Genomic DNA, 23,841 nt, shown 5'->3' with positions numbered 1-23,841 from the left:
AATCCGCACTATTAGTCGGTGCCTACAATCAATTTTCCAGGCTTGTTGGAACAGTCTTCCTTCAATGGTACATGTCGGATCACAGAGGCGGCCAGCGTGGTAGGACCCCAGTTGAATATCGTCGGGGTCAACGGCGCATTCTCGCGAAACTGATGAAGATTATCTAAAGTTCGCGGTAAGCATCAACAGCTGGTTTTTCATGTAAACTACCAGAAGCAAATACCTTCAAAACGAGTGACAACGTCCAAAATAGGCGCGCCCCTTTGGCCGAACCCCACGCCAGTCACATCCCAGTGGGTGCCGTTCATTCGGTCAGCGATATATGTGTTTGGTTGGTCCCGGCCTTGAAACAAAATTGTGACGAATGTTTATCAGTACCTAAGTGATCAGCACTTGGTGGTACGAAAGCATTGTACTGTGAACATTGACGCCGGACCTGACAAGTGCGGCGGTGTCATTCCGGAGTTCCTTGTCAACATCAACAGGGTCATAGTGCTCCGCACTCATGTATGGATGATAGGCAGGAAGTCACCTGTGTGTTGTTAGTCGAACGCTCTACTTTTTGAGGGATCTATGCGGTTCTCACGTATAGAAGACGTTCACTTCACCGCATCCAACGTTGGAAGGGTAGGTGATTTGGGAGAGTCGGAGCGGTCCCGAAGATGCAGTCGTGCTCCCCAGAAGCACGAAGGTGAAGATGGTCTCCAAAGAGTATCTCATGTTGAATCTCGATTCTGTGAGGGTGCTTACTGTAGCTTTGACAGTTTGATGATGATAAGTTGAAGTCAGACGGTGGAGTATAGTAGTTGATGATGATCACAGCTCATCAAGCACCGATTTTAAGGATGACAGCCACGCTTTTGTAGTCAAGTATCTTTACTCCATCCGTTGACTATGTTAATTCATCGTCAACTGATGGCATGCCCCTTTCTTCCAGCCGATGAGTAATCGGCACAGCTTGAATCGCGACGTCGCGAAATCATTGCACAAAAGTTGTCAGCCTTGTTAGGCAGACTTACAAGCCTGATACGTAATAAGTCGCCTGCATATCCCGGAAGAGAAGTTCAGTGTATCTTGTTCATGTCAAAGAACCTCTACCCTGGTTGATTTGCAGAGTGGCGCACCCACGTCCTAGAATTCTGTGTGACCTAAGCGCTCTGCAATATCTTTATGACGCCATGGAGCCTGATTCAGTGTCGATCCAATCAGGTGTTGTATTCAGTTTTAATCAACTCATTCAAAGGATTGCAACATTTGAGCAAGTCTAGAGTCAGTAGCTAGAGTGATATGGAGCCCTGAGGGAGTACCTAAGCAAAGTCATGAAACTATCCTCAACTCGGCAGTTGATGGCTGTTCTGTCCTATCTCCAGATATTTTCACAAGGGTCTTCAAGCGATTAAACGGTTGAATGGGCCCCCTAGTCAATAAGACATCCTGCTCATATTGTTATAGGCACTTTTGAACCGTCTACAGCCCCGTAGGCCGCATCCTTTGGAGGTCATTAGGCAACACTGTGGGACTTCCGAAACTCTACCGGGACCGAGTCGGGAACCTTTCATGACCGAGTGCTACATACCCCGTTGCATCGTAAAACTTCAAGGCCCTCGCTGATCGATTGAAGAGAGCTGCTACGATAGACCAAGTGGATTTGTAAGATTTTGTAAGAGTCCTCTAATGAAAAGGAAATGATCCTGCAAAATGAGACCACTACACCATTTGTAATCGATCCAGCTCCACGGAGTTCGAGAGCAAGCATGAACGTGCTGTCTTTCTTGGGATCTCTCAAGGGAAGAGAACGAAATTGACGGCCTTCACAAAGTGAGGGTATAGAGTCAATCCATAGTCTGTTCGACGAGGAAGTATTTTCTACGTCTGCTCTCACATTCTGCGAACAACTACGTGCGTTCCTTCACCATGCTTGTCCAATCTCTATTGTGGTTGATGGTCACAGCTACTGGTTGCCAGCGATCTGATCGAGCTACACTGATTTTCGACTTTCCATCGAACCCAAAAGTCCAAAGATTCAAGGTTCACGTCCTTGAATCCTTTTTGTATGATACCTTGCAGGAAGTACGATCTTATAGACCTACACATGGCCTGTCTTCAGAATGGGATACTGAAGGGCCTCCCGCTGGGAATCTGACCGGCGTTGCGGAGTACTGGATCAACCGATACGATTGAAAGAAAGTTGAGAAAAGGCTCAACGACGATTTCGATCACTATGCAACGACTGTTCCGGGCGGCGAGAGTTACCCATAGCCTGTACCGCTGCACCTTATCCATCATGTTTCCGCCAACTCCAATGCCACACCACTACTCCTCCTTCACGGATGGCCATCGACAAATCTAGAGTGGTCAAAAGTCATCAAGCCTTTGTCAAAAAATTACGAATAGTCATTTCACATCGTCGCACCGGATCTACCTGGCTTTGGATTCAGTCCGGAGCTAGAACACCCCGGGCTAGGATTGCGCGAAATGGGATCAGCCTTCGACACATTGATGCACCAGCTCGGGCACGAAAAGTAAGGAATAGTCACTACCGACCTCGGATGTGTCACCGGAATGTGAATGACCATGGATGTCCGTGATAGTATACTTGGTCACATGTGCGACTTCTTTATCGCTGAGCCAACCACTGAAGACCGGGCTCGACTGGGGCAGAATCACACCACCGACGAGGAAACTCTTTACATGAAATCTATCGACAAATGGTTTAGCTCCCATTGGGCACATTCCGTAGTTCATAGATAGAAACCTCTGACTGTATCCCAAGCTCTGGCTGATAGTCCGATTGGTCTGCTTGGCTAATTCTGGAATATCAACTACGCCGCTTCCAATGGCTACCCTTACACCGAGGAAGAGCTCATCACGGATGCGATGATGATGTATATACCGGGGCCATACGCAGGTATTCGAGCTTACCTGCGATTCCAGGTTTGCCATCCCGTTTTGAGGGTGATTCTTGCAAGCGTCGTAATCATTGACACCTATGCTAGTCACAATTTCCCCACACAGACGTGCCCACGGGGGTCTCTCAATGGAGTATGGGCGATGGCCCGTTCCCTGACGTTGGCAACTTTGGGTTCGCAGTAAGTTCTATCAATTGTGGAACACGTGTGTCCAGACATCAAAACTGACTTTCGACAGCCAAGAGATTGGGTCGAAAGATCCGTTAAATTGGTGTTTCTCCAGAGACATCGAGTTGGCGAGCATTTCCCAGCTGTCAGTCACCCCGATCTATGGATGGGTGACGTGCGGGCTTTCTTTTCCGCCTTACGCGAGTCGTCTTCAGTGGAAAAAGATGAGCTGTAGACCATTGTCAGTGAGGCCGTATAAACACCACGACGAGGAGACTCGTTGATTGGCTGTGTGTAAAATTTAATGCACATGTTGAACGCGATCCAAAGAGTCTCTAATGAAACACGATCTTCGCGAATGTATGAAGTCCTTGTTTTTATCGCATAGTCTAGACCGAAGTCTTTGGCATCATACCCTATTATTAGCCTTCAACGGTTCATCTACTCACCTGTAAAATGGTCCCGCTGCGTGGGTGAAGCGCTGTTAGCGTGTCCACGTATCATGCCACAACGCCACCGATGTGCAGCACCAGCCACTTCCCGTCTCCCCACGACTGGTGCTCAGGAGGATCCCGCAATATCCAAGACAGCTTTCATTGATCCAGACCTCGAAGCAAGTTCTCCCTGGAACTGGGGTCGACAAGCGGTGTGTCAGCGGCTGAGTGCAGAACCCCGCGCGGGCAGGGATACAGGCCCAATGATAGAGCTCAAGGGCAAACTATGCCAAGCAAGCTTGTATGACATCCAGTGATCTCCGCAGTCTAACAAGTGACGTCAACCCACTTTCCATGTTCACTGCCAAGGAACACGAATAACAAGCCACCGCGTAGTCTGGGCATCAAATGTGCTCACCCATCAATTTCCCCTTTGATGTTGGGCTTCAGCTGGAGTGTTCTTGACATTCCCCTGATTGATCCACCCTCTAAACGGGCTGACCCACTCTCGCGTTGACCCATTGATATATCATCATTGTTCCTCAAGGCCTCTCGTCTTTCATCGACGAATACCGCTTTACTCTCCTCTGCATTATTCACTTTTCTGAATTCAGCATCCTTATTCAACATGGCAGGAATCGTAGATAAGTTGACCGCCTCTGGAGGCACCGAATCAGCAGGTAGGGCACAACGGACCCATTCCCCGGCTACAGTCCCTTATTTGTTTGTTCGGCATGTTGTGTCTAACATCCCGTCAGGATTCCTCAACGATATCATCGAGCAGCTATGGCCAAACATCAATGTTGCCGGCTGCAGGATGGTAAAGGAGATTGTGGAGCCCATGTTCGCTACGATGCTTCCTGGCCCCCTCGCGAGCCTCAAGTTCGTCAAGCTGGACCTCGGAACTGTTCCCATGCAGGTAGCAGAAGTGGACGTCCACAAGGTTGACAACGGCGGTATCAAGCTTGACATGGACGTGATTTGGGAAGGAAAGAGCGACATCGAGCTCGATGGCAAGATGGTGCCCAAACTGGTAAGACCCTGATACGAAGATGACCGCTTGACTCGCGCATAGCTAAAGCAGACGACGACAGGGTATCGAGCATGTTCATCTGAAAGGCAGACTTTCCATCCTGCTTGCACCTCTAACAAATATCATCCCCTTGGTATGTCATTTTTACATGACTTCTTAGATAAATGATGCTGGTATGAGTGCTGACTTGAAAATTAAGATTGGAGCTGCGCAAGTCGCCTTCATCAACCCACCAGAACTCAAGCTCGACTTCACCAATGCTGCAAACATCGCAGACTGGGCCTTGGTTGACAAGGCTGTGCGCAAGGTCATTCTGGACATCATCGCCTCGATGGCTGTGCTCCCCAACCGTTACCTTGTGAAGCTTGACAGCAACAATGACTACTTTAGAACATACCTGCCTCATCTGGGCGCCCTTCGCCTTACCATTGAGAGGGCAATTGGCATCAATGGCCCAAAGAAGAGTGGCGCCAAGAGACTGTTGGCCAAGATTGTCAAGGATGTCCCCGACTGCTATGCTAAGGTGAACGTTGGTGCTGAGGAGGAGTGGCGCACATCTGTTAAGAAGAATGACCACGACCCAGAGTGGAACGAGACCCACGACTTCCTCGTCGCAGACTACGATCAGCGCATCTTTATTGATGTCCAGGATGATGACCTCGGTGGTGATGACGATATTGGTATCGCGGCTACTACGGTCAAGGACATTTTGCTCAATGGCGGCTCCCAGGAGTTGGCTCTTACCCACAAGGACGAGCCTACTGATGCCAAGATCGTCGTCCATGCAAAGTTCTACAACTTTGTGGACAACGCTGAAGTCATCACATCCACTCGAAGTGAGAATGAGCACCAAATCGTCGGTCTCGCAACGGTCCTCATAGCCAGCGCCCTCGGATTGCAGGGCCAGCGCGACGAACTTAACCCCAGTATCAAGGTGACGTGGGGTGCAAAGGAGTTCCGCACTGCCGCCAAGACGTACAGCCCAGGAACAGACATCTTCAACCCGTCTTTCGATCAGGCATTCAGGATCCCTGTGACGGCAGATTTGCTCGCCAACCCTGCCAACTTCAAGATCTCTCTGCTCAACAAGGCTGACGAGACTGGCGCTGTTGAGATTCCTTTCCAGGATGTTCTTCAGGCGCCTGGCTTGATCAAGGAGGAGAGCTTCGATGTCGGATCTGGCGCGACTGTGAGAGCCAGTATCTCTCTTCGCGGCTTGCAGGTTGCGCACTAATTAGCTCATGATTTGACGAACATGTTCATGTATAACTACACGATAATACACGATTGAATGATATTAATCAAAACGAGACGTATCTTATGATGAGAGAAGATCGATTTACGTGAGATTAAGTGTCTGTAGCTCTATGGTTCCCTGCACGAGCTCGCCATCCATCATGCCATGAACGTACGCCTCGCCAACGATTTGGGAATGTCTGGTCCAAGTACGTGAACGGGTCGAAGTGATGAACGGTGCGTCTGCGCCAATAATTATCCACACATCATCGCCTACTGATGCTGACATTGGCGCAAGTCCGACGTATCCTCCATCGGTTACGAAAAGGCATCTCCCAACCAGTTTGGCAAGGGCAACACTCATGTACTTCATGCCCTCGGAATACTTTCCTTGTCGCAAAGCTTGGTATGACATGAACATTTTACCAGATGCCCTTTCCGTCTCCCAGTTGTATGCAAACTCTCGATCAGCGATGGGAGTTCTCCACAACGCCTCTCTCAGTGCTTCATCCGTTTTGTAGACTGTATTAGTCCCTGCCAGTGTGGAACCAAGATCGTCGAGCCATCTGATAAACAATGACTGTTGAAGACTATCTGCCTCACCGTCCAACCCATTCAATCTTGCGAAAGGCGCTCCTTGTTTGACGATCTTGCCGACTTTCATAGCCTTCAACGATAGCGAGTACGTATTGAATGGATTCTCATCCGAGAATGCCGCTGATAGAGACTGTGAGAGTGATCCGGAGGCCGTGTATGCTCTTTCTCTATTTTGGCCTCGGACCATAAAGATGGATGGGACGTGTAGCGGCTGCGCCAGGAATTTCGAGGACCAGTCGGGTGCCCATGACGGTTTGCCTAGATTCATACCCGCGGAATAGCTGTGTACCCCCCCTAGCCCTGCAAATGATAGGATTCTCGGGCCGTAGTAGATCAGACAGGCTTTGGCTACCTCTGTCCGAATCGTTTGCCAATCCTTGTTGTACTGGACTGGAATGAACGGGCTCACATCCGGGCTAATCAGGCCTAACAGCGAGAAGACATAGTCTCGTTGATCGGAGGCCTGGAGTTGAGCCTTATTTGCCATTCTTGAGAGTAAAGAGAAAAGGGCGAAGAGTGAAGAGTTTGGACGAGTGAAGGCCACTGGCGTAACCCTATCGAGAGCCGCCGTAAGAAAAGCCACCAGCGTGGAGCTGTCTCGCCTCCCCGTGCCTGAGCCGACAATGTTCAAATAGTCGCGCACACCACAGAGCACCCAAAATCCGTTATAGAATGCATCCCAAGAGGTCCAAGTATCACCGCAACAGACCACACAGTCTTTTGACAGCACGCGTTCCTGAATCACCCAGACGCGCTGGAACCACGCTCGCTCGAATAAAGAACCGATAGCGTTCAATCTTGCTGACTTGTTGTGACAAAGCTCTCCGATTATCCCTCTGAGCACGGCCTGGACTCTATCGACAGTCGGATTGACGGCGATTTCAGTAAATGGGAATTCGGACCATGACATGACAGCAAAAGCCCCCGAGTCTACCAACTTGTTTAATTCGAAAAGAGTGTTCATTGCCAGATCACTGTCCAAGCTTGTCAGACCGAGCCAAACAAAGGTTTTGGTAGCGTAGCGGTAGATTTCTCTCATATAAGACACCTGTTGAGCTCTCTCTGCTTCGTTTTGCTGGTCGATACACAAGGCATCGATCCAAAAGGTTGATTCGAGGTTCTCGCCAATTCGTCGAGAAGCCAATTGCCTCAGAGCTGCTTCTAAGTTTGTGGTAACTTGAACCCACTGGTCCTCCACTAGGATGTCCTTCGTGATCTCGGCATCTCCCCATGCGTATGAAACCGCCACGTATGATTGCCTCTCGTTGAGGCTGGCGTGTTTCAGACGACAGCGAACGGGGAAGTCCGCCGTAGACCCCGGATCTTCTGTCTCCAGAGGTGCTATTTCGATGAGGCGAATTTCTTTCTTTTCTGGATCTAGCGATTGATATAGGAAGGACCGCAAGCTGCTGGTCATCTGATGTTCGGTCATTGGCCGCGATGAAAGGCAATAGCGAGATAGGTGACGTGTCGTTGAGTGAAGTACTCCGGCTTACAGTCCTCAACTGCCTTCTAATTGCACTTACTTTCTTCAATTGTGACTTGAAAAGGGGCAATACTCATAATGGTCGCTTTTCTGTGGCTCTTCAACAGATTGGGTCTGCTCGTTGCAGCAGCAAGATTTCTAGCGCTTTGCTGTGCCCCTCTCTCACAAGGCAACTCTGCTGACATGTTGCGGTTGATCCGACCAATCATGGAACGCTGCGATAACCAGTCGTCTCGTCGTGCGGGTATGATTCGTTGTGTTCTCCAAGTAGTGCGTCGGCCACTTCACTATCCGTATTCCGCACCCTCGAGATACGATACCTCCTATTTCTTAAGTTAGCTCTGGTGTACAGACACGAAAGGATAATTTTCACCTCAGTGAAGCATCATAGTACTTTTATCAGAACAGAATGGAAACACTCTTCTAGCTATTCAAGACCTATTTCTGGTTACAGAGTGCCACGAAACTCGCAATATTGGCTCTCATTCCCGATTATATCGACGGAATAATCAGTGGGTTCAAAGTTAGAGATACTGGAAGCAGTTGTCAGAGTTTGAGATGTAGAGAACGTTCGAGGAGCCTTTTCTTTTCAGATTTCGTCACAGCAAAGTGTTTGGTCGTTTCCTGAAATAGCGTATGCCAATCGTTGAGTAGATGCATGTACGATCTTCCGTTGCTAATCCAATACCTTCGGAGACGGGCCTTGGCCTCTCAACGGCCCACCTCGGTAGGTGTAGCCTTGGTAGAGAAGCTGGAGTGACGATTGAAGACATCGTCGATCATATCTTTCGCCTCGTTAAAATCAAAAAGATACCAGCCGAGGATAGCTCTTGCCGGACACTGAATCTGAAGTCTTTCGGCTTGACTTCCCCAAGCTAGGCGGGTCACGCGAATGAATCTATTGTACTTCAGGGACTGACTGTATCTCATTGAGAAAGACATACATCGACATGTACAGCAAAAGTGGGCAGTGAAAAGTATATTCCGTCACGCCAAGATCTCAAGGTGTTTCTAGCCGACAATAAGGTAAAGTTTTTAAAGGTTAATAACAAAGATCCCAGAGATCAGCGGCAAAGAAACTCAAAAGAAAGCACATGAGAGGGGGTTGAACCAGAGACCCTACTCAATAGAGGATGTAAAAAAGTTGTCATGACACCGCATGTACCCATTAGGCTACAGAGGCACCCGACTCGTCACCACACGATATGAGCCACGGACATAGCTATGTCCATATCTCCTGAGCGCTATGGATAGTACCTTAAACGAGGGCTTCAATAAGGGGGATTCAGATTCGAACATGGGTCTTTCTGCTCCTGGTCTTTGACGTTCTCCAGCCAAAAGATGTTGCTTTCAACCTTGAAGTCATCCCCTGTCTGATTGAATTCCCATCACGTTTCCCTTTATGTTCTCGCCCTCCATCCAGTGTTATACCTAGACACTTCGCGTGAACAGTTTCCCATGGCCTCATGCAATTTAGCCCCGCGTTGTCTCGTCCAAGCGGTCCGGTGCTCTAGTGCTGGTCGTTCCATTGCTATATGATACCGCTTGACCGTGCCTCCTCCGTCCTTCTCTGAACTCGCTGCTGCCCTGTTTCCGTTCTTGAACCCTATGCTCCTGCTCTTTGCTTCCCGGCGGCTACCTCGACCATGTCCCCCACCTGCCGGTCTCGGGCCATCCTCCTTCTCGTTCCCACATCGCCACCACACCACACCCTCACCATCCTTCCCCGTCTATCTCTTTCCTTCCGCATGCCTCATCCTTACTTTCCCATCTCTTTCCCAACCGTTCTAGCCCTTCCCACACTTCCCCCGCCGCCTCTCGCATCAATCAGTTTCCTTCTCCTCGTCGTCGAAGACACCGCAGGTAGCCTAGTTAGTGCATAGCACTCGCTCGTCACCACACGATGTCGAGAGATCCCGGGTTCGAGCCCCGGTCAAGCTCACCTCAGAGTGGTTTGCGGATTACGTCTTCCCTCGGGTCCACTCAGGCACCTGTATTCGAGCGGCAAACACGTTCGTTCTAATGCTAGTCCCAAGTCTATCAATACAGCTGATGGTCTGGTCCAGTTTGCATCGGGGTTCAAGGCTTGTATCGCCAAAGGCTCTCGCACGATCGACGCGGCGGCGAGAGAGCCTGTCAAGCCGCAAGAGGAAGATATTGAACTAGGATCACTTAGTAGATTTGACGCCAGTCAGGTTAGCGTGCATGAAGGCAGAACAACGTCTGATTGGTCATATCCTCCAGAGGCATGACATTTTGCAGTTGCTTGGCTCATGGGTGAGAAAGTCTGCTCTGACATTAGGTTTTTCGGGAACGAGAGGTTCATAGACCATCGACGAATTCGAGAATGAGCCTCAGACTAAGTTTGGAAGGTTATCAAGTGTTTTATGAGAGCATAACAAGTGTTTGTATACATGAAAGTCAGACTTTTGTGTCGGTAATAGAACTATTGGATTTGTTCAGGTCATGTTACTAGGTTTGATCATAATCATGAATCTTTCCACATATATAATCACTACCTACTGTGCATTCACTGATACTGTGTATTCATACCGTGTAAACGATATCGAGAACCGCCCGAGCAGCCAGCAAAGGCAGAATATAAAAACAAATCCTCAATACTGCTTTCATTCCAAACAGAGGGAAAAGAAGATTTGTTCCTCAAGAAGGGAGGGTCCTTGTGCAGCTTCACAACTTGATAAACCATAAGAATTTCGAACGAATTCATAGAATACCTTGTTCATCGGAGAAAGTGTGCGTTCTGAAGACTACACGCGAGGAGTCAATATCATTCGTGGATTATGAAACGATAAGATCGTGTACAGGCAGGGGCTCGTGATCGTGTTCTCTTGAATGATCGGCTTATTTGTTGCGCAAAACCAAGGCCTACGAGGATTTATCGGGAAAATGTCCCGCATATCAACTTCGTCACATTCACTCTCGCCTGGTCTCTTTAATCCTTGTGTTCGGTGACCTTTACCCAAAAGTTATCCTGCATGAATAAGTTGTGATTGACGCTATGCCAAGGCTTAGCGGGATCCAAAATCTGGAACTCAAAATTGCGAAGCAACTGAATGTGTAAATGTCAGCATCTCAGCACCTCAGAGTGTCACAGTATTCTCAAACTTGGGGCGGAAAGACAGTGCTTACTTCAACAAACACCTTATTCAATTCCAGAAACGCAACATTCTTTCCCGCACAACCCCATCGTCCATACCCAAACGCGAGTTCAGTTGTCTTCTGCATCTTATCCTTTGTCGCCGCGTCGGCTTCGATCCATCGCTCAGGCCGGAATAGGTCCGCATCTTTACCAAATACGTCGGCGCGACGAAGCGTGCCCCATACGTTCTGGGCGATGCGCGTACCACCCGGAACAAAGTGTCCATCGATAGTGTCTCCTCCGGCGGGCACTTCTTTGGCGCAAAGGCCGGTGAAGGGCGCACACATCCGGAGACCTTCATAGAGAATGGCCTAGCTTTGGTGAGCAAGTCCAGGCTACGACTATCAGGAGCGAGATTTGGGGGGCCTAACCTGAAGGTAGGGTAATGTTTTTCCTTCCTCATAGGTAATTGGGGATGATATCCGGCCTTGGGTGATAGCTGTGCTAATTTCGGTTTTCAGAGTATGATATGCGCGAGGCGATGTGATAAGATGCAGGAAAGTCGTCCGAATTGCTGTTGCGGTTGTGTCTGATCCAGCAATGATCTGGAAGAGAACTTCTGTTTCACACTCGCTCTGGCTGACGCCGTGCCGGATAAAGGCACCCTGGTTGTTCTCAGCTTTGCTCCAGACAGGATAGCTGACAGATAACCTACCAGCATGTCCGGTTCCTCCTTTGCATCTGTACCGAAACGTCGTCCGACAACTTCCTTGGCCACTCTGTTTCGATCAGCATCGCAGCATCATGCTACTCATAGAGGAACCCCTACGTACCCCATTAGCTTTCCCAATCCGCTCTTGTCAGTATGTTTCGGGCCGACAGCGCCTAGAACGGGCTTGGAAAACATAAAGCTGGCAAGCCATGGCACCTCACTGCATAGCTGCAGAAGCGGTATAGCCGCCTCCGTGGTGCTGATGTAGTCATGGACATCCGAATCAGTGGCTAGGTACCCAAACTCTTTTCCATACGCAACTCTGGTAATAACATCCAACGTGAAATATTGTGTTGTCTTGCCCAGGTCCATCGGCCTGACCTCGTCGTCGGTAGTAACATACTTCCTCTTGATGAGGTCCACGAAACCAGCGACCTGGGAGTTGATGCCGTCTTCGAGCGCCAGGTTCTCTTTGCCAGCGTATCCAGCTGCGCACTTCGCTTTCAACTTGTCATGTGCGCCGGTGTCGCGCAGACTGAACAAGCTGTCTTCGTGAGGATTTAGCTTTGTGGTATCGTACCAGGATGATCGGCCGTAAGGTGATCGGGCAGCGTTCATGCGACGCAGGATATCCGGGTCGTCAGTGACGAGGTCGTTTGGGCCAATGCGGACTAGGGAACCATGTTTCCTGTTGAGGTTGGTGAAGTGCTCGGCCGGTCGACCGGAGCGGGCGTTTGATATGAGCCATATGTAAGAGAAGCGTCCGATGAGCGGGCCCGGGAAATCGCGGAGACGGCCGTAAGCTATGATAGATGAGACGACATAGTAGATGATGAAAGCGAAGCTGAGATAGAGCGGTGTCGCGCCTGCATCGAGGTATGAGGTGAAATTTGATGGCGTCATATTTCCAGTCGTCAGCTCGTCCTGCAACTTTATTGCAATACTGAGGGAGACAAGATTGAGTTGACTTCAATTTCAATTGCAACTACAAGACTCTTATCCAGTCGTAAGGGTCCCCCATTATATCGTCTAGTATTTCCAATGCCGACAGCGATCATCTTCTACTTTCCGGGTTTGCCCCGTCCAGACATTGACTAGACCCCTTGCCATGCCAACGCGTTGATTGTTGGAACCCCGCCTCTTGTTACATCGCTCGGGATTCTAGAGACGTCTTGAGGATGACAGCGCTGACTTCCATGTCGTTAACCAGGGTTTGCGGATTGGATGGCTTGGTGTACCGGGCCGTTGACACCAAAAGTCCCAAATGCCGATTATGAACCTACCTCAATTCGGATAGTCCATCTGGAAGAGTCGCACTGCCCAGCCTACGGTATCATTCGATTGCAGACAATCAGTCTATCGATGCCAGGTGATGTCCAATGACGACCTTCCTTTCGGACCCGGGCAAGATGGGAACGAGAGGTCGGCAATTGGAGAATTCAGACAATTACGCTTGTGATTGGATGTTTTGGGGGGAAACTGGAGGAGAGGCAGCTTTTGTGGGTTCCTCAACCTTGTCTTGTGTAACGTAGGGATCACGGATATGTCGGCGTAAGCGCTTGAGCTTTTACGGTTACAACGAATGTGCCATGATGGATCGCTATCGGACTCTGATAGATTTTGAAATGGGGCAATGGGCAAAGAAGGTGTCTTGGTAAGCTGTTGCTATTCACGGACAAGCGACCATTTGCCAAGGAAAACTCAGACATTGTCGACGACCCATATAGGCCCACAGACACGAGCTGGAGGAGTAATAGAGGAAGCGTTATTGGTCGGAGCAGGGACGGGGCATGAGCATAAGGTACACTAGGATAAGGAGAAGGGTAGCAAACATTGCGATGAAGTATGCAATGGCTGAGAAACATTACGAGACAGCAACGACTTCGAGCCAACTTTGCAAAGACTTCCATGATCTGGAATCTAGCCCGAAGATGAAGGACATCTAGCTAAAATGGGATAGCTCGAGAGGCGAAAAGCTGATGCTTGGGAAGAGAACGGGGAGGGTTATCCATATTAAAAACACAGTAGCATACAAATTCCGTCGGAGACTTGACAAAAGGGCCCCCCATATCTTCCTTCATTCGAGTCTCACTGTCCGCAAGGCACGATTGCTCCGCCGAGTGTTGGTGGTTATTAGTACATTATCGTTTACTGTACAGTCGTTTTCAGCGCGGCGACGCCCAAAGTGATTCCGTGGGTAGAGCCCAAAGTCTTATTGAGGTGCCTTGGTGCGCAACTGAACGCCGTGCCACTGCTTCATCATGTCGCCCAAGACGGCGTTGACCATGCGCTGCTGCTTCAGCATGTTGGCGCCCTTGAATTTGGCCGAGGTGATGTCGATGGCGTACATGGAACCGCATCCGCCCGAAACGTCTTGAACGATGAGTTCCGAGGGCGTGAACTCGGCAACCAGCTTATCCCATATCGTCGACTCGGCATCGTCCAGGTGGTCGGGCTTCTCGAGGGCTGTTGCGGTCTCGGTCGCGGAGGAGTAGGAGCGCTTGGAGATGGATCGAAGGTTGGATTGAGGCAGTGGTCGGATCGCCTTGGAAACTTGGACTCTAGGAGCGGATCTCAGGGCGTCGTTTCTTGTTGCGATCGACAGACTTGAGAGGGGAGCCTTTGCGATGATGGTGTTCGTGGGCTTGGGGGGCGCAATTGCGCGACGGCACGCTCTGCAAAGCATTTTGGACTGATTCGGTGATTAATTTGTTGGCTATTTGGACCGTGGTGTAAGAGGATTTGGCAGCGGCTTCAACTGGGGTCGCTTGAGGCTATCGCGGTCGAATCGAGGTCTCCAAATAATTTACCGTGGATTTGGTGGGAAGCTTCAATTCGGAATTTCTAAGCTCGCAGCTATTGACGTCAACCAGGGATTGGGTGAGCTGCCGGGATTTAGCCGGTGGCTGGGTGCGGTTTACAGTGTGGCTTAGCTCACACTGTACCTGTGTGAGATGAGTGGCTCAGTGAGATACAAGTGAGACTCACACCTCCATCAAGCACACTCACTCACATGCTTCTCTTGTGCCACTCACTCGACCTTCATACCTTTCAAGCTAACAAGCAACCTGGTTCACTTCGTGCGTATGGTGAGAAAAGAAATATCTCCTAGTCATTTCATTAAAGTCGCAAAACAGCTAACATGGATCACAGGGAATGGAAATTTTAAGGGGCTAATACGACAACACCATCAACCACCAAGGGCTACATCATCACCCTCAGCTCTCCTGCTTCACATGCAGATGTCCCCGCTAAGATAGGCCGCTCTAGACGGTGGGAAAATTATTTCTGCATCTCCAATCTGCCAGCCATGGCGCGTCTCTCACCTACTTCCGCCGAGTTACCCCGGCAAATTCTCCCAGTTCGAGATCACCCCGTCCGTCTTACCCCAGGGCCCAGGGCCATCAATAGCGTCTCCCCGCATCTCCCCGCATTCTTCTCCAATGATTTACCCCAGGCCGTAAAAGTTGCTTAGTCCGACACTAGAAATTAGAGGCGACGAGGTTCTCTTGCGGTTTTTGTCAAATTCCTCCAATCAGGCGTGTTAAGGTCCGGCCGGCAACACTTTTCCTAGCGGTCTGGCAATGGACGCGATGAACGCGATGAACGCATCAGGGGAAGACAGCGAGCTTCGATGCTACGCTAGAAGGCGTATAAAACGTGGTACATAGAGGAAAGGAGACGCTCAGGGAAAATGAGAGGGACTGAGTAGCAGAGAAGAGCAGCAGCTTGATCCTCCTTCTTGTTTCAATGGCTCGGTTTTCCTTTTTGTTTTCCGCGGCTGCGGCTTACTTCCTCCAGGCCGTGGCAGCTCAAGAACCTACAGCCCAGGTCCTCAATGGCACTTACCAAGGCCGTCATTTGTCTGAGTGGGACCAAGACGCCTTTCTCGGTGTCCCTTTTGCGCAGCCTCCGGTTGGCCAGTTGCGGTACAAGTGGCCACAAAGCCTCAACACTTCCTTCGAAGGCACGAGAGATGCCACAGAACAGGGCTACAGCTGTATGCAGTTCAGAGGGACCTTCAACATGTCCGAGGACTGCTTGACCCTCAATGTTGTCCGTCCAGCTGGAAAGCCTGAGAAGCCGCTCCCGGTTCTCGTATGGATCTTTGGTGGTGGCCTATACACTGGGTCAATTGTAAGAAATTGTCAATTTTGGAGCATCGTGTGTCAAGACTGACTTGAATGTGACATAGGCCGATCCTCAATATAACCTCTCGGGCATTGTCAAAGTCAGTCAGGACATGGGCCAGCCCATTATTAGCGTAGCCATGAACTACCGTCTCAACATGTACGGCTTCCTACAAACACCTCAAATCCTCGCCGAAGGATCCAGTAACGCGGGTCTGCTGGATCAAAGGTTGGCGCTCCGGTGGATCCAGGAGAACATCGCGGCCTTTGGTGGAGACCCGGACCGGGTGACGATCTGGGGCGAGAGTGCCGGGGCCCAGAGCATCGCCTACCACATGTTTAGCTATGATGGCCGGGACGACGGCCTCTACCGCGCCGCAATCCTCGAGAGCGGCGGGCCGACGGGGGCCCAGGTACAGGACCTTGCCTACTACAACGCTCCCGTCGAGAATCTGACGCGCAGTGTCGGCTGTTGGACCGCCAAAGACCAGTTGGCTTGCCTTCGTGGCCTAAGCCAGACGCAACTCTTTGCAGGAAACCCCAGTCAAGTGTGGAACCCGATGATTGATGGCGACTTCCTGACGGGCTACCCGAGTCAACTGATCCGCGAGGGCAAGTTTGTCAAGGTGCCTCTTTTGACGGGCGCCAACAGCGACGAGGGAATCAACTTCAACCCCAACAGCCCCAAGCCAAATACCGAGACTGACCTGTTCAACGGCTTCACTTGGTGGCGCTCTTACGCCCTCTCCCCACCGACGATCAGAAAGCTCTTTGAGCTGTATCCCAACGACCCCTGCACCCAACCGCCGCTCTCCATCACGAACTGTTCCGTGTACCCGGAATATGGCCTGCAGTGGCGGCGGGGTGCCTCCATCGGCGGCGACTTAGTCATGATCTCGGGCCGCCGGAAGATGTGTGAGCTCTACGCCGTCTCTCAGCCCGTGTACAGCTACCGCTTCGACCAGCTGCTTTGGAACCGTAAGCAGATTGAGGGTGTGCGACACTTTGACAACGTCGCGTACAGCTTCCAGAACATTTCTGGCCTGCTCGGGCCGTCGCCGCAGTATGACAGCCACGTGCGCTTCGCCCGCGCCATCGGGGAGGCCTATGTGCGCTTCGTTTACGACACGGATCCAAACCCGAAGGTTGGCAGTAATGGGACTTTCACGAATGGCACGTCGCTGTTGCCGTATTGGCCCAAGTATGACTTGAGTGCCCCCAAGAACTTGGTGCTAAACGCATCCAAGAGCTATGTGGAGGATGATACCTGGAGGAAGGAGGGCATCGACTTCATCAACACCTACGAGGTTGCAAGGGAACTTCTTGCATGAAAAATTGACCTGCAGTCGGGAACTTGGGTTTCTGAGAGCGGGTCTGATATCTAGCATCGGGCAACAGATGGGTAATCGGCATTGTCCGGCGTACACAGTACATAGATGATACAACAATAAGCAATGTTAGTTAATCATGGTGTGCGACGGATACTTATCCCGCCCACATGTTCTTTTCGTACTAGTGGAGACTGCCTCGATCCTCCGCGCTCGCCGCAAGGCCAAGGAGGGGAAGCAAGGCGACTCTTGTCATGGAGCCTGGTCACCGCCCAGCCGCCCGTTGACCCTCCCCCCTATCTTCCCGGGACGGACTGCGACGGTCGCATTTAACGATCTGTAAGGTACGACCCATCGTGTCCGAATGGTCGGGACGCTCATCTTGAGGCAGCATTGGCGTGCCTCTGAAGACTTGGCCGAGTTGGGCATCTGCGTTGGCCAAGAATCTTGATCCCCTCTCACGCAGGTGAAGAAGACTAGACTTGATACTGTTTGGTCGACTAGCGCCTACATCTGAGTAGCTACGTCGTAGAGACTTCATGAAAGTCGGACAGTATCAACATCTGCAGTGTATCGCGATATGATAATGGTCGATTATTTAGCTATAAAACCCGCTTCTGAGTTGAGCAGGGCAAGACTAGCATCATGCTTCGGTCAATCAGAAATCAGAGTTGTTTCGGCGAAGGACGCTGTGGATATTTCCTGTCTACTGTGAGCTCCGCTTGGAATACAGAGCATACAACTCTGTTTAGTCTCAATATTGAATACGGAAGTTATTTGACCTTGTGCTGATAAGAATATCTTCAATTCTTCCCAAGAACACAAAACACATTGTCTGCTGCATGCCGATGCATGTTGTTGAATCAACCATGAACAAAGTTTGGCGCCATAGTAAGGTTAAATGCATTTGTGTTTGCCAAAGTTCTATTTACATTGAAGACCCCTACAGCGGTGCAGTCCGCCTAGAATATGTGCATCCAGGTCCTCCCTAGCAGCAAGAAGTCAGTAATCATTTATCCGCAAATTTTAGGTTCAAGCAAGCGGGGATCATTGTTTGATGAGCCTCTCCAGTTGCCATCTCGCTGTAACCTCTTCGTTGATTTGCTGCGAGACACAGAAAGGCGACTGAATCGTACAAACCCTTCGCCTTTCGAGGTTCTCCGTCAGCCGAACCGTCGAACCCTGAGAAGGAGTGCATATCAAAAGTTCTCTCATTTTCAGCTGGACCCGTTCTCTCGCCCAGAATACGAAGAACTTGAAAGTTTAACCAGGTCAGATTGAGTGGAGGAGATCCCCGCGGCCTCTTCCCGAGCTTCCCAGATCGCCTTAGCAGCCCAGCCGGGACCCAACTCCTTTTGGCTAAAGGCGAGAGAAGCGAGAGTAGCCGTGGTCCCCACGCCCTTTAGGCGTTGGTCTGGGCGTATCAATACTGGGCCATTGTTCTTACTCTTCAGACCTTCGCATCACTCCAGGCCTTCACAGCTCTATCATTGCATAGAACTCGGCGGGACTCAAGTACAGTTTCCAGTTGATACGGTTCGATACGTAATAGCAGACCGAAAGCGATGTCTTGCGCCTGTGACTCGAGAGTCCAGACTGACGCGCCTTTGTAAGTTTAATGCGAACCATCCAGCACAGGGAACATGTAGCGTCGCACCGCCGCCCGCATCCCGCGAACCTTTGCGTCCGGTTTAGAGCCGGGGCCTGGCCACCGCGTTATCGACTTTTCGGCAGGTGAATCGGATGGAGGCCCAGAAAGACGAGAAGCCATGGATGATGGGATGACAGGTGTCAGGCCTTGTTGGTCTCTTCCCGTCAGACTCTCGAGCCTTCAACTCTCCCAGAATCCTTTCGCCCACTCAAAAACTCCGTTCAGCCACTTTTGGCTCTGCTCTGTGTGCGTGCGGGGATTTCGCATGTGGGCGCGGAAGTGTTGGCGATATTGACTAGCAAAAGGTCCTCCACCCAGTCAAGTCTCTGATTCTCCTGCCCAAAAAGGTACAGACACAACATGAGTCGTTTAACCTTTCAAGCTCCTTTTTCTAGTTACGGACTGGCCTCCGACCTCACGCCCTATGGCTTGTTTCCTCGATAGAGAAAAATCGTATGCCGAGGAGTATCGGGACAAATAATCAATCTCAGAAGCCGATACTGACGTGCCTAGAACAACATCCAACGCAATCGCCTCAGAACCCACCATGCAGCCGGGATGTCCGTCCCCGCGTGGATGCTGCCGTTGTAACTACCACTCGCGTGCCTGAGCACATCGCGCGCTCGGCGCTCCACATCGCACGAGTGCCAATTCAGGAACACGCCCAACAGACAACAACCCCGAGATGCACTACTACCACGGCAGTAAGAGTGCCATGACTTCTTGGCCCCTTGGCTCCGTGGTCTGCGGAAGGGATTGTTGCACGCAAGACGGAAGGCAGCGTTTCTTCGAGGGGATGTGGGAGCTGCAACTCCCGTATCGTGTTTACCGTATCATATTGATATGATGTTTATCGCAGAGCGGCAAGTGTAATGTCTTGGAGTCTTAATAACGTTACGAATGAAGTCTTGCTGAACTCTGATAGGAGCAGACCCTCGTCCACCAATCTTTGTACAAGCCACTGACATTGAACAACTCGTCCTCCTTGTCTTTGTTCCCGGCCAGTATTTCGCAGCAACAATACCAATATGCAGCCGTCACCAATGCCACACGAGCCACCCAATGTCCTTTTGCCATCTGCAAACACAGGGCTCTAGATGTGCCACCAGACCAGAACAAGCCTCCCGAGTGTCTTAGCCTCCAATCCATGCGAACGCCCAACGGCCAGCCGCACTCTGATTTCAAGCACAAAAAACGTTGTGGCGTCGCTGCTGGCAATCTTCGCCCAGAGATCTCGAAGAAGTCAAATCTGATCTCCCGCTTTCTGCCAATCACTCTTCCGCGATAGCTCCAACTGCTCTTCTCAGAAGCGAGTCTCGAGAGGGCCTGCTCGCCACAAAACGGGGGGGATGCTAGTGAAATAAAAGTGCCCCTAACCAAGCAACCCCTGGCCATGGCTAGGTCTATGATCCATGGCCACCACGGTTGGCCAGGGACTCCCCTCCATCAGGTCTTGCAGTCCCTCCAACGACATGCGGAAGACCTTACCCAGATAGGAAGGCCATCTGAGCAAATTGACCGTTCAGAATGCTCTCCAATGACATTGTTCAATTAATTAGCCCCGGCCCAGCTCCCTACCACTACGAAGCCTAAACAAGGCAGCTCGAAAAGCAGCTTCTCATATGTTGATCGACGTTCGGTCGAGATGCTCCTTTTCCGCTACAGGCCGTGACTTGCCCACGCGGTGAATGAGCTGCAGATTGGCCTTCAAATCTTGAGGTAACAAGCTGCCTGCAATTTCTTATTTCCCTGGTCCCGTTCGCTTGTGCTATTTCCCCCTGACCCATGGTCCCATCCCATCCCACCCCTCAACCTCACCCCTGCTCCCCACTCACTATCGCGTGCCACACTGTCACCGCGCTTTTGCATCCTCGCAAACTCCCACAGCGCATGTCTTCTGTGCCGATGTTTCTCTCCACCTGCCTGGGCGAGCAAGCGTGCTGGTCTGAAATGGTGCTCCCAGTTCCTTTCATGACGACAACGACAGGCCCAATCTGGCGCCGTCCTGGGTCCCCGCCAGACTGGGGTTCGCCTTGAGAGTTGGGCCGAGCGAATAACCCATCCCCCTCGTCCCCGGATGAAGGACACACTCATGGCACTTATAAAGCTAGACCCCCGGCGCGTCTGGCTCAAGAGATGATTTCTTTCTCGCCAGCTCCGGTCTCCCACAGGTCATCCGTTAGCCAAACACAATGGTCAGAAGCAGTCTCTTGCTGCCGCTCCTCGCGGCGGCTTCCGCCGTTCAAGCCAAGGCTCCGTCTCCCAAGACCGTCGCTGGTGCCTTCATCGTCGAGTTGGAGGACGGACAGGTATGTCAATAGCGCTAAGAGCAACCTACGCCAAGGCAAGGTAGAATTGCTAACCTAACCTTTCCAACAGGATGCCTCCGAGTTCTACGCAGAGGCAGAGAACGATGCCATCACTCGTTTGAACCTCACCTACTCTCTTTTCAAGGGCGCGTCCATCCAGTTCAAGAACCTCGACACCGCCGACCAGAAGGCCGCCAAGCTCGGTCAGCTCGCTTCGGTCAAGAACATCTGGCCCGTGAGGACCTACAGCATCCCCAAGCCCGAGGTTGTCTGGACCGGTCAGCAGGGCCGCGACTACATCGACCTGAAGAAGCGCCAGGAGGGCGAGGATACCTTCTCGACTCACGTCGTGACCCAGGTTGACCAGCTTCACGCCAAGGGAGTCTCCGGAAAGGGCATCAAGGTCGCCGTCATTGACACGGGTATCGACTACCTTCACCCCGCCCTGGGTGGCTGTTTCGGCGCCGACTGCCTCGTCAGCTACGGAACCGACTTCGTCGGTGACGCCTACGATGGCTTCAATGAGCACTTCCCCGACCCCGATCCCATGGATTGCGGTGGTCACGGAACCCACGTTGCTGGTATCATTGCCGCTCAGAGCAACCCCTTTGGATTCACCGGCACTGCTCCCGGTGTGACCCTAGGTGCTTACAAGGTTTTCGGATGCGAGGGCCAGGTCAGCAACGATGTTCTCATTGCTGCTTACAACCGCGCCTACGAGGAGGGCAGCGACATCATCACCGCCTCCATCGGTGGTCCCTCTGGTTGGACTGACGAGCCCTGGGCCGCCACCGTCTCAAGAATCGTTGAGGCTGGTGTCCCTTGCACAGTCTCTGCCGGTAACTCTGGTGACCAGGGTATCTTCTTTGCCTCTACCGCCGCCAGCGGTAAGCACGTCACCGCCATTGCCTCCTTTGACAACGTCATCACCCCGGCTGTTCTCATTGAGAACTCGTTCACCATTGCTGGTGGCGAGTCCCAGAACTTTTCCTACACCCCCGGCGAGCCTCAGAACTGGGCTGGTGTCGACCTCCCCCTCTGGGCCACGAGCACCGACTCTACCTCTACCGCTGCCCTCGGCTGCGACCCTTACCCTGCCGGTACTCCCGACCTCAGCGGTAAGATTGTGCTCGTTCGCAGAGGTACTTGCACGTTCGTCACCAAGGCCCAGAACGCCGTCAACGCGGGTGCCAAGTATGTTATGCTCTACAACAACGCCGCCGGTGCTGGCTCCGTCTCTGCCGCCGTCGATGGTCTTGAGGCTATTGGCATGACCACCCCTGCGCAGGCCGCCGTCTGGCTCACTGCTCTTGCTGCTGGATCCGAGGTTGTCCTTCACATGACCGACCCCAAGGAGGCTGAGCAGATCCTGCTCAACTCCAACAACACCGCCACTGGAGGTTCCGTCTCTAGCTTCAGCTCTTGGGGCCCCAACTGGGACGGTCTCCAGAAGCCTCAGTTCGGTGCTGTCGGTGGTAACGTTCTGTCCACCTACCCCCGAGCTCTGGGTAGCTACGCCGTCCTTTCTGGTACCTCCATGTCTTGCCCCCAAACCGCCGGTATCGTCGCCTTGATCGCCGATGTCCGCAAGACTCTGGACCCCGCCACCATTGAGAACCTTCTCTCTGCCCACGCCAACCCCGTCAAGTTCAACTACGGAACCGGCCCCGACGCGCTTCTTGCCCCTGTTCCCCAGCAGGGTGGTGGTCTCGTTCAGGCTTTTGATGCTGCCTACTCCACTGTCATTCTCAGCCACTCCAGCCTTTCATTCAACGACACTGATAACTTCATCCCCGAGCTCAACTTCACCATCAAGAACACTGGCGCCGAGTCCGTGTCCTACGACCTGAGCAACGTCGGTGCTGCCACTGCCTACACCTTCGAGGCTGCAGGAGATCTTTTCCCTGCGGTCTTCCCCAACGAGCTGTCGGCCGAGTACGCCACCCTTGCCTTCAGCGAGGAGAAGGTCACCGTCCCCGCCGGCGGCGAGGTCACCGTCCTGGTCACCCCCACCCCTCCTACTCTTGACGCCGGCCGCCTCCCCGTCTGGTCCGGCTTCATCGCCCTCAACGGATCCGATGGCACCAGCCTCTCCCTCCCCTACCAGGGCATCGCCGGCAGCCTCCACAGCCACGTCACCCTCGACCAGGCCCTCATGACCACCTCCACCAGCGCAAAGGCCGAGGTGTACGAGCCCGTTCCCAGCAACTACACTTTCACCCTGCCTCCCCCTGGCACCGCCAACGAGACTGAGGCCGTTCTTCCCGCCCTCGCTGTCAACATGGCCTTCGGCTCCTCCTTTGTCCGCGCTGACTTGGTTCCCCTGACCACCTGCCCCCCTAACATCACCCACGAGGTCTGGGGCATTAAGACCCTCGGCCAGCCCCGCTCCTTCCCTTACCTGTACGTCTCTCGCGGTGTCTTTGCTGTCAACTTTGACGGCCAGCTTGAGGATGGCACCTACGCCCCTGCTGGCAAGTACAAGTTTGCCATCAAGTCTCTGCGTGTCTTTGGTGACGCGACGAAGCTTGAGGAGTATGATACCACTGAGACTGAGCCGTTCCGCATCGTTTACGGTGCCGCGAACGCGACCGCTCCCGCTAGACACTAGGAGAGTGTTAGGAATATGCCACGATAGCATAACATGTCTATGCGACATTTCTTCATGTAAATAATTCCATAGGACTGGAATAATGTCTGATACCTTGAATTAATCTTGCTTAACGGTGATGATTTTTGTCTACTCCT

General features: G+C 51.9%; 7 protein-coding genes across 7 annotated transcripts; 3 read left to right on the top strand and 4 right to left on the bottom strand.

The window, feature by feature from the left end:
• Window positions 1–11: 11 nt before the first annotated feature.
• Window positions 12–507, bottom strand: CCOS01_12631 (uncharacterized protein; the record flags this gene model as incomplete). The annotated part of the gene is made up of 3 exons (XM_060460779.1): window positions 12–163; window positions 224–343; window positions 417–507. 3 exons carry the CDS (start codon window positions 505–507, stop codon window positions 12–14), a joined length of 363 nt encoding a protein of 120 aa, XP_060308827.1.
• Window positions 508–4,139: 3,632 nt separating this feature from the next.
• On the top strand, window positions 4,140–5,778 carry CCOS01_12630 (C2 domain-containing protein; the record flags this gene model as incomplete). The annotated part of the gene is made up of 4 exons (XM_060460778.1): window positions 4,140–4,191; window positions 4,270–4,544; window positions 4,606–4,677; window positions 4,744–5,778. 4 exons carry the CDS (start codon window positions 4,140–4,142, stop codon window positions 5,776–5,778), a joined length of 1,434 nt encoding a protein of 477 aa, XP_060308826.1.
• Window positions 5,779–5,883: 105 nt separating this feature from the next.
• On the bottom strand, window positions 5,884–7,809 carry CCOS01_12629 (uncharacterized protein; the record flags this gene model as incomplete). The annotated part of the gene is made up of 1 exon (XM_060460777.1): window positions 5,884–7,809. One exon carries the CDS (start codon window positions 7,807–7,809, stop codon window positions 5,884–5,886), a length of 1,926 nt encoding a protein of 641 aa, XP_060308825.1.
• Window positions 7,810–10,816: 3,007 nt separating this feature from the next.
• On the bottom strand, window positions 10,817–12,578 carry CCOS01_12628 (cytochrome P450; the record flags this gene model as incomplete). Its single annotated transcript, XM_060460776.1, has 5 exons — window positions 10,817–10,933; window positions 11,014–11,334; window positions 11,395–11,628; window positions 11,679–11,742; window positions 11,797–12,578. 5 exons carry the CDS (start codon window positions 12,576–12,578, stop codon window positions 10,817–10,819), a joined length of 1,518 nt encoding a protein of 505 aa, XP_060308824.1.
• A 1,309-nt stretch (window positions 12,579–13,887) lies between these two features.
• On the bottom strand, window positions 13,888–14,361 carry CCOS01_12627 (BolA-like protein; the record flags this gene model as incomplete). Its single annotated transcript, XM_060460775.1, has 1 exon — window positions 13,888–14,361. One exon carries the CDS (start codon window positions 14,359–14,361, stop codon window positions 13,888–13,890), a length of 474 nt encoding a protein of 157 aa, XP_060308823.1.
• Window positions 14,362–14,985: 624 nt separating this feature from the next.
• CCOS01_12626 (carboxylesterase) lies at window positions 14,986–17,136 on the top strand (the record flags this gene model as incomplete). Its single annotated transcript, XM_060460774.1, has 3 exons — window positions 14,986–15,135; window positions 15,477–15,812; window positions 15,871–17,136. The coding sequence occupies 3 exons, from the start codon at window positions 14,986–14,988 to the stop codon at window positions 17,134–17,136; spliced, it is 1,752 nt and encodes a 583-aa protein (XP_060308822.1).
• Window positions 17,137–20,976: 3,840 nt separating this feature from the next.
• On the top strand, window positions 20,977–23,704 carry CCOS01_12625 (subtilase; the record flags this gene model as incomplete). Its single annotated transcript, XM_060460773.1, has 2 exons — window positions 20,977–21,093; window positions 21,164–23,704. 2 exons carry the CDS (start codon window positions 20,977–20,979, stop codon window positions 23,702–23,704), a joined length of 2,658 nt encoding a protein of 885 aa, XP_060308821.1.
• Between the last annotated feature and the right edge of the window lie 137 nt (window positions 23,705–23,841).

Source organism: Colletotrichum costaricense (genome assembly GCF_030867565.1).
Source record: "Colletotrichum costaricense strain IMI 309622 chromosome Unknown Scaffold_15.1, whole genome shotgun sequence".
Taxonomy (NCBI): domain Eukaryota; kingdom Fungi; phylum Ascomycota; class Sordariomycetes; order Glomerellales; family Glomerellaceae; genus Colletotrichum; species Colletotrichum costaricense.
The sequence above is the reverse complement of the archived record's forward strand: the minus strand, read 5'-3'. Positions and strand labels throughout refer to the sequence as shown.